The following is a 13,353-nucleotide window of genomic DNA, read 5'->3' as shown; positions in this document are numbered from 1 at the left end:
TCTAAGTCTCCTCTTCTTCAGGGAAAAGAGACGTTTCTCCAATCTCTCAGCATATGAAAGGTTTTCCATCTCTTTTACCAGATGTGTCGCTCTCCTCTGAACCCTCTCGAGTAACGCCGTATCCTTCTTAAGGTACGGCGACCAATATTGGACACTGTACTCCAGATGCGGACGCACCATTGCCCGATACAACGGCAGGATAACTTCCTTTATAGAATAGGTATGCAGTTATAAAATTACTCCTTGATTAGTTCATTATTGATATTGTGTGTAATAACTGAGAAAAAATAGAAATAAGAAAATATTATCCCTCTGATAATGCTTGTAGAATCTTATTCTTCTGCTAATACTTGAATATGGGGCTCATAATTGAAACAAAGGTACATCTAAAAATCCGCCCAAGTCGGTACTTGGACGATCTAAAAGACAGGTCGTCCAAGTGCCGATAATAGAAACGAGTTTGTAGATGTATCCAGAGATCTTTTAGGCCTCTGAATCCTGCTGGGTGCCCAGAACTGAAAGGGGCATTTTTGGAGGAGTGGTTAGGGTGGGATGTGGGCAGGTCTAGCTTGCTGCAAAATGTCCAATGACTCTTTAAGAAGTGGTCTTTTCAAAACTGTATTGAACATGACAAATGTAAGATTAATGAGAAGAAACCCAAAAAGGGCAAAGGGGAAACCCCTACGCAGAAACCAAAAACAAAAAGTAGGGGTTTTCCAACCAACAGAAAAGAAGTATTAACTCTTTGACATGGTGCCGTGTTTTGACAGAAATCTGCCTGCCTCAGAAGTCAAAATGTCTTATACAATGTGGTAATTCAGCTCTAAATAAAACCAAAATTCTTGATAAGACTCCAACAAAGAAATCCAGCTTATCAGCTTCAGACATCTGTCAGTCCTTTATGTTATAACTTTGAGTTTTATCAAGAAACTTGGTTTGAGTAGATCTGAATTGCCACATTGTGTAAGACATTTTGACTCCTGACTGTGAAACACGGCACCGTTTAAAATGTAAGATTAGATATCGGGCTTAGCTAGATTCAAGAAGGAGTACTACTGGAATGACTAGGCTGAATTGAGAGAGGAGGGGATAAAAAAAAATGTAAGGAAGAAATGTTCAGATAGTTGTGAATGATGGCTCAGAAATAGAAACCCAAAGGAACAAAAAAAAAAAAAATGTACTGAGCCAAAAGCATATCATAGTTATGCATGAAAAATTGTTTACAGTTGTTTATCCATAAAGGTGTGAGGCACAGATGGAGCAAAAAAGTTGTTTATGACAATTCAAGGATAGATTTTAAAAGTAGTGACAGGAACAACTATATTCAACTCATAAAACTTGTGAAATGGCTCAAGTTGTTCATATGCACTTGGATGAATCAGACTTAGGACATAAGTCTGTGGGCAGAACTGAGGGAATCAATGAATTGCATCTATTCCTTTAGGTGTGCCATGACAAATATGTTTGGCTCAAATACTTAAGTTTACTACAGTCAAATTTCAGCATAACCAAAATATCTCCCACAAATTTGCCCCTTGCAGTGTAATATGAATGTGAGTAATCATCCTTAATTGTTCCATGATGTACTGGCTGTTAAACCATGTTCCACACACGTGGAGGGGCATAATAATAATTTTTTAAAAAACATCTAAGTCCCCTTTTGGCCTAAGGCCCTTAAACGCTGAAAGTAGCTGCAAGGAAAATGTCCATTCTCAAAAAAACACCTGTCCAAAATGAGGGTTTTATTGAGAATGGCCTACCTCTACATTCAGCTGTTTAAATGCCCAGACAACCACTACATCTAAACTTACAACACATTATGAACCAAAAAATAGCCTAAGTCCCAAACATCCAAAACAAGACCTTTTAGGTGAAGGAGGGGCCAGTCCTTCACCTATAAGCTGAATTCTGTAACCGGCGTCTGTCAAAAACAACACCGGTTACAGAATCCCCCACCCCCGCAACGATTGCAACAGGAGAGATGGCTCATCTCCCCTGCCGCGATTGCCCCTCCACCCTGAACTGCCGTGACCCGCGGCAGGAGAGATGCCCAATCTCTCCTACTGTGATCCACCCTTAACCCTCTAACCAATGCCGGCAGGAGGCAGCCAATCCCTCCTGCCGAGGCGCGAGCCCCGTGACCTCCCCACCCCCTTAAAATACGGGCAGGAGGGATCCCAACCCTTTCTGCCCTTGGTAATCCCCCCTTAAAATATGAGCAGGAGGGAGCCCCCCCTTAAAATATGGCCAGGAGGGAGCCCAACCCCTCCTGCCCATGGCAAGCCCCCCCATCCCCCCCTTAAAATACGGACAGGAGGGAGCCCAACCCCTCCTGCCCATGACACCCCCCCTTAAAATATGGGCAGGAGGGATCCCAGGCCCTCCTTCCCATGATGCCCCCCCAATGACTGCCCCTCTGAACCCACAATCACCCCCCTGACCACCCCCCTACCCCAACACCCTTCTTGACTTACAAGAAGTTGGCCAGACGGACGGGTCCCAAGCTCGGCCACCCGGCAGGCCCGCCATACTCTGAATGGCGGGCCTGATTGGGCCAGGTGCCTAAGGCCCCGCCCACAGGAGGGGCCTTAGGTGCCTGGGCCAACCGGAATTGACCCAGTTGCCTTAGGCAGGAGAGATTGGGCATCTCTCCTGCTGCGGGTCGCAGCAGTTCGGGGGTGGGGGATCGCGATCACAGCAGGGGTGGGCAGGTTGTCGGGACCACTGAGCTGATTTCGGTAGCCACGATCAGCTCAGCGACCCCTTTTCAGAACTTATACTTGTTTTGACTTGGTTTAAGTCAAAACGTATAAGTTCCGACTGGGTAACCTGCTCAAGTTTTTGGTTATACTTGCTGTATAACTCAGTCTAGGTCAGCCCACCTCCCGCCATTTTCCCTCCTCTAAAAACGTCTCTTTTCGCTCTAGGTGTTTAGAGGTAGGGGAAAGGCCTAAGATGGTTTTAGATACGTCTAAAACCAGCTTTGATTATCGGTACTTGGACGATCTGGCTTTTTGATCATCCAAGTACCGATTTAGGCCCCTTTTTGGACATTTTTTTAAAATTATGAGCCCCATAGGTGCCAGCTCTGTGCATTCCTGTGCACCCACAATATTTTTGGGACCTCACATGACCATGGTCACATTACTACTAGCATAGTGGCATACCAAGGGGGGGGGGGGGAAGCAGTCTGCCCTGGGTGCAGATCATCGAAGGTGCTCCAGTCCAGTCTCTCCATGCTGCAGCCTGTAAGCTTTGGGCCACCGGCAGTGCTAATGAACTGAACATGCTGCCTTGAGTGGCCCCAGACTCACCTTTATCCATATGTTAATTCACCCCTTCAAAGAAATGTAGTAGATTGGTGAGGCAAGAATTCCCTTGACTAAATCCTTGGCTTTGTTTCAATAATCCATGCTTACTTAAGTGTTCTGTCATTTTATTCTTTATAATAATCTCTATCCCAGCACCAATGTCAGACTCACCAGTCTATAATTTCCCAAGTCACCTCTGGAACCCTTATTAAAAATCAGCGTTACGTTAGCCACCCTCCAGTCTTCCGGTCCCATGCTGGATTTTAAAGATAAATTACTAATTACTAACAATAGCTCTGCAAGTTCATTTTTCAGTTCTATTAGCACCCTGGGATGTATACCATCAGGTCCAGGTGATTTGCTATTGTTCAGTTTGTCAAATTGTCCCTTTATCTCTTCCAGTGATACAAATATATGTTTCAGTTTCTCTGGCTCATCAGCATTAAATACCATTTCTGGCACTGGTATCTCCTTAGTGAAGACCAAAGAAAAGAATTCATTTAATCTCTCCGCTATGGCCTTGTGTTTCCTGAGCGCCCCTTCATCTAATGGTCCAACTGATTCTTTTCCTGGTGTCAGGTCAAAAGCGCGCCGGGACAAAGGTGCGCCCAGACAATTGAGTGCAGTGCGCACCGCCGCGCCACTCTAAATTACTGTTTTTAGCGCTCCGACGGGGGGACATGGGGGGGGAACCCCCCCACTTTACTTAATAGACATTGCGCCGCGTTGTGGTGGGTGTGGGGGGTTGTAACCCCCCACATTTTACTGAAAACTTCACTTTTTCTCTGTTTTTAGGGAAAAAGTTATGTTTACAGTAAAATGCGGAGGGTTACAACCCCCCAAACCCCCCATAACGCCGGCACGATGTCTATTAAGTAAACTGGGGGGGTTCCCCAACAAAAACCCCCGTCGGAGCCCCTTAAAACTGTAATTTAGAGTGGCATGGCGGCACGCGCTGCACTCAATTGTCGGCACGCACTTTTGTCTTTTGCGCCGTTGTCTATGAATCCTTTTCCTGACTTCTTGCCTTTAATATACCAAAAAAGTTATTACTATAGTTTTTGCTTCCAGTGCAATTTTCTTTTCAAGGTCTTTCTTTGCCTTTCTTATCAGTGCCTTGCATTTGACTTGCCATTTCTTGTGTTGTTTACTATTATTTTCAGTCGCATCCTTCCACTTTCTGAAAGATTTTCTTTTAGCTCTAATAGCTTCCTTCACCTTACTTATTAACTGCACTGGTTGCTGTTTGGTCCTTTTTTTAAAACATGGAATATATCTGGTCTAGGCTTCCAGGATGGTCTTTCAGAATAACATCCATGCTTGAGGAAATTTTAGACTTTTGCAGCTGCTCCTCTTTCTTTATCACCATTCTCCTCATGTTATCATAGCCTCCTTTATGAACATTTAATGCTATCATATTGGATTTCCTATGTGTTCTTACTCCAGAGATTATATCAAATCTGATCATGTTATGATCACTGTTATCAAGCGGCACCAGCATCATTACCTCCTTCACCAATTCATGTGCTCCACTAAGAACTAGGTCTAGAATTGCTTCACCTCTTGTCGCTTCCTGAACCAACTGCTCCATAAAGCAGTCCTTGATTTCATCAAGGAATTTTATCTCCCTGGCATATCTTGATGTTACATTTACCCAGTCAATATTGGGGTAATTGAAATCAAAATTTATATGAGAAAGTACAATAAATCACTGAATAATTAACCACACATGCTCTATATATTCACTGGAACCCCTCTCCCAAGCCCATTATTATTGTGTTACCCAGTTTGTTAGCCTCCCTAATTTCTGGTAACATTTCAGCATCTCTGTGTTCATCCTAGTCAGGCGGACGGTAGTACACTCCTATCACTATCCTTTTCCCCTTTACACATGGAATTCCTATTCATAGGGATTCCAAGGTGTGTTTTGGCTCCTGTAGAATTTTCAGTCCATTGAATTATGTTTAGCCCTCCTTAACATATAATGCCATGCCTCCACCAATTTGATGCACCCTATCACTGTGATATAATTTGTATCCTGGTGACATAGTGTCCCACTGGTTATCTTCACCATCTCTCAGATCTACCATCTCTCAGATCTACTTTTTCATAATAATAATAGTTTATATGCCGCAGAACCGTGATGTTCTATGCGGTTTACAATGATTAAAAGATGCTACAAAATGAGTAGAATTGACAAAGCTAAAAGCTAGTGATTAACAGCTCTTGAGATCAGTTATTGTGGAATAAGATTGTACAGGTCAGTTGCCTAAATACTTCAGGAACAGATATGTTTTTAGGTGTTTCCTAAATTCCCCATAAGTAGTAGGTATGTACTGCAATATATTCTGTCGCTTCCATCTTGTTTCATAGTCTTCTGGCATTTACATGCAAACATTGAAAACAATGTTTGTCATTCCTATTTACAATTTGCTCAGCAGTTGGTAGTAGCTGTCTTTTATCAACCCCCTGATAAGTCCTTCTCTCCCTTTCTCACTAACGATGGCTCCTGGATTTCCTTCTTTCTTGAACCAACCCCCCTCCCCTTTTCCCTCATTCTTGGAGACTTTAATATTCATGTTGATGTTCCCTCTGACTCTTATGCCTCTAGGTTTCTTGCTTTATCCTCCTTATTGTCTTCAGCTATGCTCCACTATTCCTAGGCATCAGTATGGCCACTTCCCTGATCACGTCTTCTTCTCCAATTGCTCAGATTTAAAACATTTTAAGTTCTTTCTTATCTCTGACCATCATCTACAATGGCCAGAATAGGAAAGGAAGTAGTGGTTGTTGGGGGGAGAATCTCTGGGTGGTACTGATTGAAACACATAATGACAAGATTCCAGATCTGGTTCCAACTCAACTGGAGGACCAAGTAAACATAAAGAAAGTTTCAAGTCAGAAAATAGGTAGGTACTTTCAACATTGCTTTGCCAAGTACTGTGCATTAAAGTGACATTTTGCAGTTCTGGTCATGTTTCATTATTACCTTTAGGCAAAGTCACTGTAAATATATCAAACTGAGAAAACAAAAATACAGCATTCCAGTCCGGGCCAATAGCCAAAAACTGACCATCTTTGCTCTGTCCTTGTCTTACAGCTGCAAAAACTGAAGAGATCCCTTTCATTTAAGACCAAAAGCATGCGGAGTAAAAGTGTTGACAACTTCTTTCAGAGGACCAACAGTGAGGTGAAACTGCAAGTAGATTTGCTGCCAGAGGTGAGCACCAACACTGCCCCGCCCACCAGCTCAGAGAGTCAAAGTTCCACCCCAACCAAAGCTGAGCAGCAACCTGATACCAAGACTCACATTTTCCAGGAATACATCTTCAAAAAGCCCATGTTTTGTGACATATGCAACCACATGATTGTTGGTAAGATACAGATCATTTCTTTTCATTGGCATCTAATATTTTGAAATATATTTGTTTTGGGATTTGAATTGATGAATTAATATAATAATAATAATAACTTTATTCTTCTATACCGCCACAATTGTGCGACTTCTAGGCGGTTTACAACTGAAGAGAGCTGGACAATCAGCGAGTTACAATATGCAGATAATTAATGAAATTACAGTATACAGAATCATGGAAAAGCAGCAGTTACAATATACAGTTTGTTTAGAAATTCAGAGGGGTCCTTTTAGATAAAGTGGCGAAATACATAGTACAGTTTGTTTAGAATTTTTTCAGGGGGACATATTAGGAAAAAGAAAAGGAAATAGTGACTGGATAGGAGTAGCTTCTGGCTGATTAAATAGCACTGGCTGGTCCAAATGCTGAAATTCAGTGGCATAACTGCCCAGTTAAATTATTTTGAATATTAGCCCCATAAAATATAATATATCTAATCTAATCTTCTATTTGTGAGTCGCACAAACCTGTACAAGCTCTAAGCAACTGATAAAGAAAACAGGAAGGAAAGGGGGAGGGAAGCATGGGAGGGACAGGGGAAAGGTAGGGGACGATGGAATGAGAGGGCAGATAACATTAGTTGTCAAAATCTAGCCCTAAAACAAATTGTTGGTGAGGTCCCCATTTGGGGTATTGTGTTCGGTTTGGGAGGCCATATCTTGCTAAGAACATAAAAAGACTTGAAACGGTTCAAAGAAAAGAAACAAAAATGATATAAGAACGTAAGAATTGCCATACTGGGACAGAGCAAAGGTTCATCAAGCCCAGTATCTGGTTTCCAACAATGGCCAACCCAGGTGTCTGCTTTAAAGTTTTTATATGCTCTCATTGTCATTATTTGCTATTCCTTTCTAACATTTTGTACGCTTGCCATTGCATGATGACATTATTATAGTTGTTTTTAGAGTTTGATTATGGTTTCATCATTATCATTGTCATTCTTTCTTAGTATGTTGTAAGGTTTGCCACTGTATCCATGGGCATTGAATAATCCCTATTGACTCATACCTGGTATTGTATTTGTATTTTTTTTTTTTCATTTTATTTAATCATTATGCTTCAATATTTCATTACGATTTCAATTTATTACTTTCATTATGCATGTTTTAGGACTACTGATGCAGGCATAATTGTCAAAATACAATCCATTTCGAGTTCCATGTATGTGTGCTGTATATAATGCATTGGTTGCTATTAAAGTATGGCGTGTTTGAAGACCAGGCTCACTCTGCTTCTTTATTGATCCCTTGGATTTGTGCAGAGCGGACTGTCTCTTTTTCTTAGTTCATTTCTGGTGTAAACCATGCCTAGGTGCTCATAGGTGCCTCTATAGATGTGATTACGATGCCTTTTTTTGTAGGCGCCTATGGGCAGCTACATTTTCTAAAAATGTCTTTTTAATTGGTTTAAAATGATGTGGTCAATTACCACACCAATTAAAACAATTAAGTTAGATAGCAGTAGGGCACTTACCACCGCCTAACTTATGGCGCTATTTATCGAATATGGCCCAAAGGGTTCTTAAATGGAAAGACAATGAAATCAAAACAACTTAGCTGTGCGGAAACGGCAAATCCAGTAACTGGGAAGTAAGACTAGTGTCGGGCAGGCTTCTATAGTCTGTGTCCTGATTATGGATAGATAAGATTTGGTTGGATTGGAGGGGGCAACTCCAACTCCAGTAACTGAAATCTAAGCCAGTGCTGGGCAGACCTCTAAGGTCTGTGTGCTGAAAACAGCAAGAACAACTCAAAGACTAATGCCTGGATTCTGTATAATGTGGCCAAAGCTGCATTGCAGATTTGCATGTGCAATTTAATTGCTTAATTAGCTAATCAAGGCCAATAATCTGCAAGTAATAATAGAATCTAATTAGCACTAATTAGAAATTATATGCTGAATTTTTTAATCATATTCTGTAATGTGATATGCATAAATTCTAGTGTGTGAATCTCAAAAGGGGGTGTGACCAGAGAAAGAGCATGGATGAGTCTTGAGTGTTCCTAATAGAATCACACTCAGGGCTGTCCTTTTTGGCACTGATTTTGCAGGCGTCATAGGGAGACTCCCATGGAAGGTGGCCTAAGATATCTGGCCAATCAGAGTGTGTTTTTTAAAAAAAAAAAAATAAACAAATCAATAACACAAACAAAACATATGTATGTGTGAATTTAAACCAAGCATATAAAAAACAAAGAGAAAAGCAACACTTATCTTAGATGGTAAAATTGGTTCTGGCAGGAGGCACTGGGCATCCCTCCTGCCGGCGCTGGTTCATTGGGTTATTGATTTGTTTATTTTTTAAAAAAGCATATTTTTGTCAAACACATATTTGCATATGCGATCTCACAGATATTATACACACAATCAGGGAGGTAGGTGAGGTGGGACAGGCGTAGGTGATTATAGGAGGGCCTATGATCTGTTCACCTTTGTTTATGATACACCTGTCCTAAACCCAAAGTAAGTTGTTTGTTTAGAAAATAGAAAAGTTTTATATACTCATTAACAACTTATAATGGAAATAGATTTTCTTTAAGATAGGAACACCAAAGTTAGCCTAAGTTAGGCATTCAAGAAAGTTTCTTAGTGGTTTATTGAAACATCCATAATATACCCTTTGCGGCTGGGGAGTTTCCAGCTAAGGCCGCTGAGCTGATCACAGCAGAGATATTCTCTTGCTGCAATCAGCTCAGCAGCAACACGAATTTCAAACTGGCACCTGTGACATGGACGTCGGTTAGAGACTTGGGTGGTTAGGCAGGGTTAGGTGTCTGTCCATTAGGACAAACACAATTCTATATAGGACGTCCATGTGATTCTCAAAAGCTGCTTAGGCGGCTGCTGAGAAAAGGGTGTTCGATATAGAATCTGGCCCTTAGGGCCTTATGATATCTAAGCACACCTCCAGCCAGCCTGTAAGAAATAGGTATGGGGGAGGGGTCCAGGTAGGCTTGGAGGTGTCGGAGTAGGGGCATGTTTTCAGGGAGGTTCCAGCTGGAGGGACTGGGCATCCCTCCTGCCGGTGATGTTTGGGGGGTGGCAGCAGGAGGAATTGGGCACTCCTCTTGATGTGGATATTCAGGGGGGGCTTTGGGGTTTCCGGCAGGAGGGACTAGGCATCCCTCCTGCCAGCAGACTTCACGGTTGGAGAGGTTTCATGCCATGGTCGCTGAGCTGGTCATGGCAGGGAGATTCCCTTGCCATGTTCAGCTCAGCGGCAACATGATTCTCTAACGGCTCCTGTGACATGGTTCTGGCAGGAGGCACTGGGCATCCCTCCTGCCTGTGATCTTCGGGGGGTGGTAGCAGGAGGAATTGTGCATTCTTCCTGCCATGTACATTCAGGTTGGGGCTTTGGGGGTTCTGGCAGGAGGAACTCAGCATCCCTCCTGCTGGGGGGGGATGCCTCAGGGGTGGCGGCAGGAGGAAAGGGGCACTCCTCCTGACGCATCTGTGTTGGGAGGGTTTGCCGTTGTGGCAGAAGGAATTGGGCACTCCTCCTGCCATGGACATTTGGAGGGGCTTCAGGGGTTCTAGCAGGAGGGAGTGGGCCTCTCTCCTGCCATCCAACTTCACAGGGGTGACAGGTTCCTTGCCCTGGCTGCTAAACTGATTGCGGCAGGAAGATTCTCTTGCTGCGATCAGCTTAGCGGCTGCATCTATTTGAAATGTAGACAGCATTTTGCTGGCCTTCATTTCAGGCACCTGTCATGGCCCTAGGTAGACAACTAGGACCACCTAAGCTCACCTAAGGCCAATTCAGGGTGAAACCACGCCCACGCCTAGCCTTGGGTGAGCTTAGGCAGCCCTAAGCATCTCTCTAGGCTTGCTAAAATGCCTACAATGTAGGCCTTCTGCTTCGGGGTTTGTTTGTTTTTTTAACTTGCATCCCGATTGGCTAGACAGCTGTAGGATGCCTACCACTGCTTACAATCAGGACGTCGTTTATAGAATTTGCCCGTACTTGTTGGATGGACTGGATGAACCATGCAGGTTCTACTATGTTAGCTCTGACTGCCACAGCACCCTGATAGCTTCTGATCAATGCCAAAAACCTGGATGTTCAGTGCTGTTACCTAGATAGGGGCCAGCACTGAACATCCAGGAAAAGAAATCCATTATAAAACAAGAATGAATGACTTCATTCATATTAGGTACAAACATCACTTAAACAAGTGTGATTCAGCTGGCAGAGACCAGCTTTTAATAAAACACGGTCTGCCGGTGGCTGAATATTCACTGCTATGTTTTTAATACTGTGGAAGTTATAAATGTACACCGCTTAGATGTGTAATGATAGGTGGTATCCAAGTGCAATAAATGAAATGAAATGCAACAAATAATCTGTTGGAAGCAAGCAAAGAAAGAAAATGCACCTAGCTCAGGTGGTTTCCATTTATACTGCCTCATTTAATACAGTGATAATATGCTCTTAGCCTATAAGTGTAAGGTTTGCCAAATGCCTATATAAAATATCCAGGTTTTGATTGACAGTCTTCTAAAATGTGCTCTGTAAGTGATGCACTCACAGCGAGAGATATGCATTTGCGCTGTAGTGGAGAGACAGAGAGATTAAGAAAATGTCAGTGGGGTATAGCTGCCACTTTTGCTCTCATTAAGTTCCGGGGAAATGCATCACCATGGGGATTACTCACAGAATTTTGTGATGGTTCTACCTGATGTGTCTGCAATGGGATGTAATAATTTGTGTTCTATTTTTGCCAGTTTATCTGTCTGCCTGCTGCAGACTCAGGGTAGGCTGTCTGCTTTTCAAATGTCGTTACCTTCTATGAATGAATGCACTTTACATCTGTGGCCCATACAGCATTCTTGCAGAGACTTAGGTAATAAGATGTTGCCTGTTATCGCACTGGGAGCGGTATCAGGCAGAAGGGAAACAGCTGGGTTTGTTAATGGTATAGGAAGAGAAGGGCAGTGTAGCAAATATATCTGGAATGGCTTTTCAAAAAAGATTTAGATACTAGTCAAGTAGTCTAAGTGGTAAACTTACTTGTTAAAGGGAATTTTACAGTTCTAAGGGCTAGATTCACTAAGCCCACCGATCGTGTTTGCGATCGTGTACTGACCCGATTTTCCTCCGACCCGATTCACTAACCTCTGTGACGATCATCCTCCGATCCAATCCAATCTGCGCATGCAAATGAGGGGAAACGGCATGCAAAGTAGGAAGGCAGCGATTCACTAACCAAAATATGGAACACCGACTGGGCTGGCCGATCAATAAAAAAGCGACTGCTGGGGATCAGTCGCTCACATCCTTTCTGACTACCGCCCTACAAAAGTTTCTTTAATACTGACCAATAGCGCTGTTTCCTGTGCATCAAAAATCTCAAAGCACAAGCAACAAATATGCTTTTGTCTTTCAAGCTGCAGCTATAGCGTCTTCCTTTTATATCTGTGATCAATATTTTCTTGCCCCTGTAGCACACTTCCTGACTGCCGCCCTGCTCTCTGCCCCGACTCTCCTCTTGCAGCCCCCGCTCTCTGGCCTGACTCTCCTGCTCACCCTTCCCCGCAGTGTGAGCCCATGGTTTTAACCCACGGGTTTAAAGCGGGTTAAAACCACGGGCTCGCGAAGTAGTAAAAAAAAGTTTCCAGATCTGTAAGCATGTGCAGACCATCTACAGCAGGGGTCTCAAAGTCCCTCGAGGGCCGCAATCCAGTCGGGTTTTCAGGATTTCCCCAATGAATATGCATGAGATCTATGTGCATGCCCCGCTTTCAATGCATATTCATTGGGGAAATCCTGAAAACCTGACTGGATTGCGGCCCTCAAGGAGGGACTTTGAGATCCCTGATCTACAGGCATAGAAGATGGTCTGTGCATGCGTTAGGATGGGGGGGAGGGTGTGCCTCCAATCAGATGAGATCTGTGGGCTTAGTGAATCTAGCCTAAAACAGTAATATATGTTACCTCTGTTGTTCAAATGGGCTGTTTCCCCAAAACTTTTTGCACTTTTGAGAAACAAATAGTGGGCGAAAATATTTCTAAAAGTGACCAATTGTTTAAAAAAACAACAAAAAAACAATTGAAAAAGCATTGCTCTTGGAATTCTTTCAAACTCCTCTCCATGTCTGTATTAGGAACTTAGCCACAGATTATCCTGGAAGGGCAAAGATCTATCCACTTTCGCCCCAGGCCCACTTAGCAGTAGGTGGCCTGACTAGTTCTCATAGGGGGAAACCTGTGGCCAGCAGAACACAAAAACTGGCTACTGTGCGTGCCAATTTTCTGCTGATCACCAAACTCAGGGGCAATCTCTCTCAATTTCCTCCCTCCTCCTCTGCTGCTGTGGCTTGCACCAGGCTGCCCAAAGACATGAAGCAGTGATGTCAAGATCGGAAGGCAGCACAGGAACTCCCAGCCACATGTGCACTGATGGATCTGCAGCATCCTGCCCCCTAGGACACAGGCTTCCTGTTTCTGTGAAGGTGAGATGTTGCAGAAACACAGGTGAGGAACATAAAAACATAAGAATAGCCTTACTGGGTCAGAACAATGGTCCATCAAGCCCAGTAGGATGGGATATAAGGAAAGGAGCTGCTGTGAGAAACAGAGAGATTTGAAGGAGAGATGGAGTAGGGACAGGAAATACGGGCCC

The 13,353-nt window shown here is 43.3% G+C and overlaps 1 protein-coding gene across 4 annotated transcripts in view; it reads left to right on the top strand.

The window, feature by feature from the left end:
• STAC (SH3 and cysteine rich domain) overlaps window positions 1–13,353 on the top strand; it is a 216,166-nt gene that overhangs the window by 23,972 nt on the left and 178,841 nt on the right. For all 4 annotated transcript variants that reach the window (XM_033930457.1, XM_033930456.1, XM_033930458.1 and 1 more), the window contains exon 2: window positions 6,412–6,685. In XM_033930457.1, coding sequence (XP_033786348.1) covers window positions 6,412–6,685 — 274 coding nt within the window. The remainder of the gene's footprint in view (window positions 1–6,411; window positions 6,686–13,353) is intronic.

This window comes from Geotrypetes seraphini, chromosome 2, assembly GCF_902459505.1.
Source record: "Geotrypetes seraphini chromosome 2, aGeoSer1.1, whole genome shotgun sequence".
Taxonomy (NCBI): Eukaryota; Metazoa; Chordata; class Amphibia; order Gymnophiona; family Dermophiidae; genus Geotrypetes; species Geotrypetes seraphini.
Note: the sequence above shows the minus strand (reverse complement) of the source record. Positions and strands in the feature narration are given on the sequence as shown.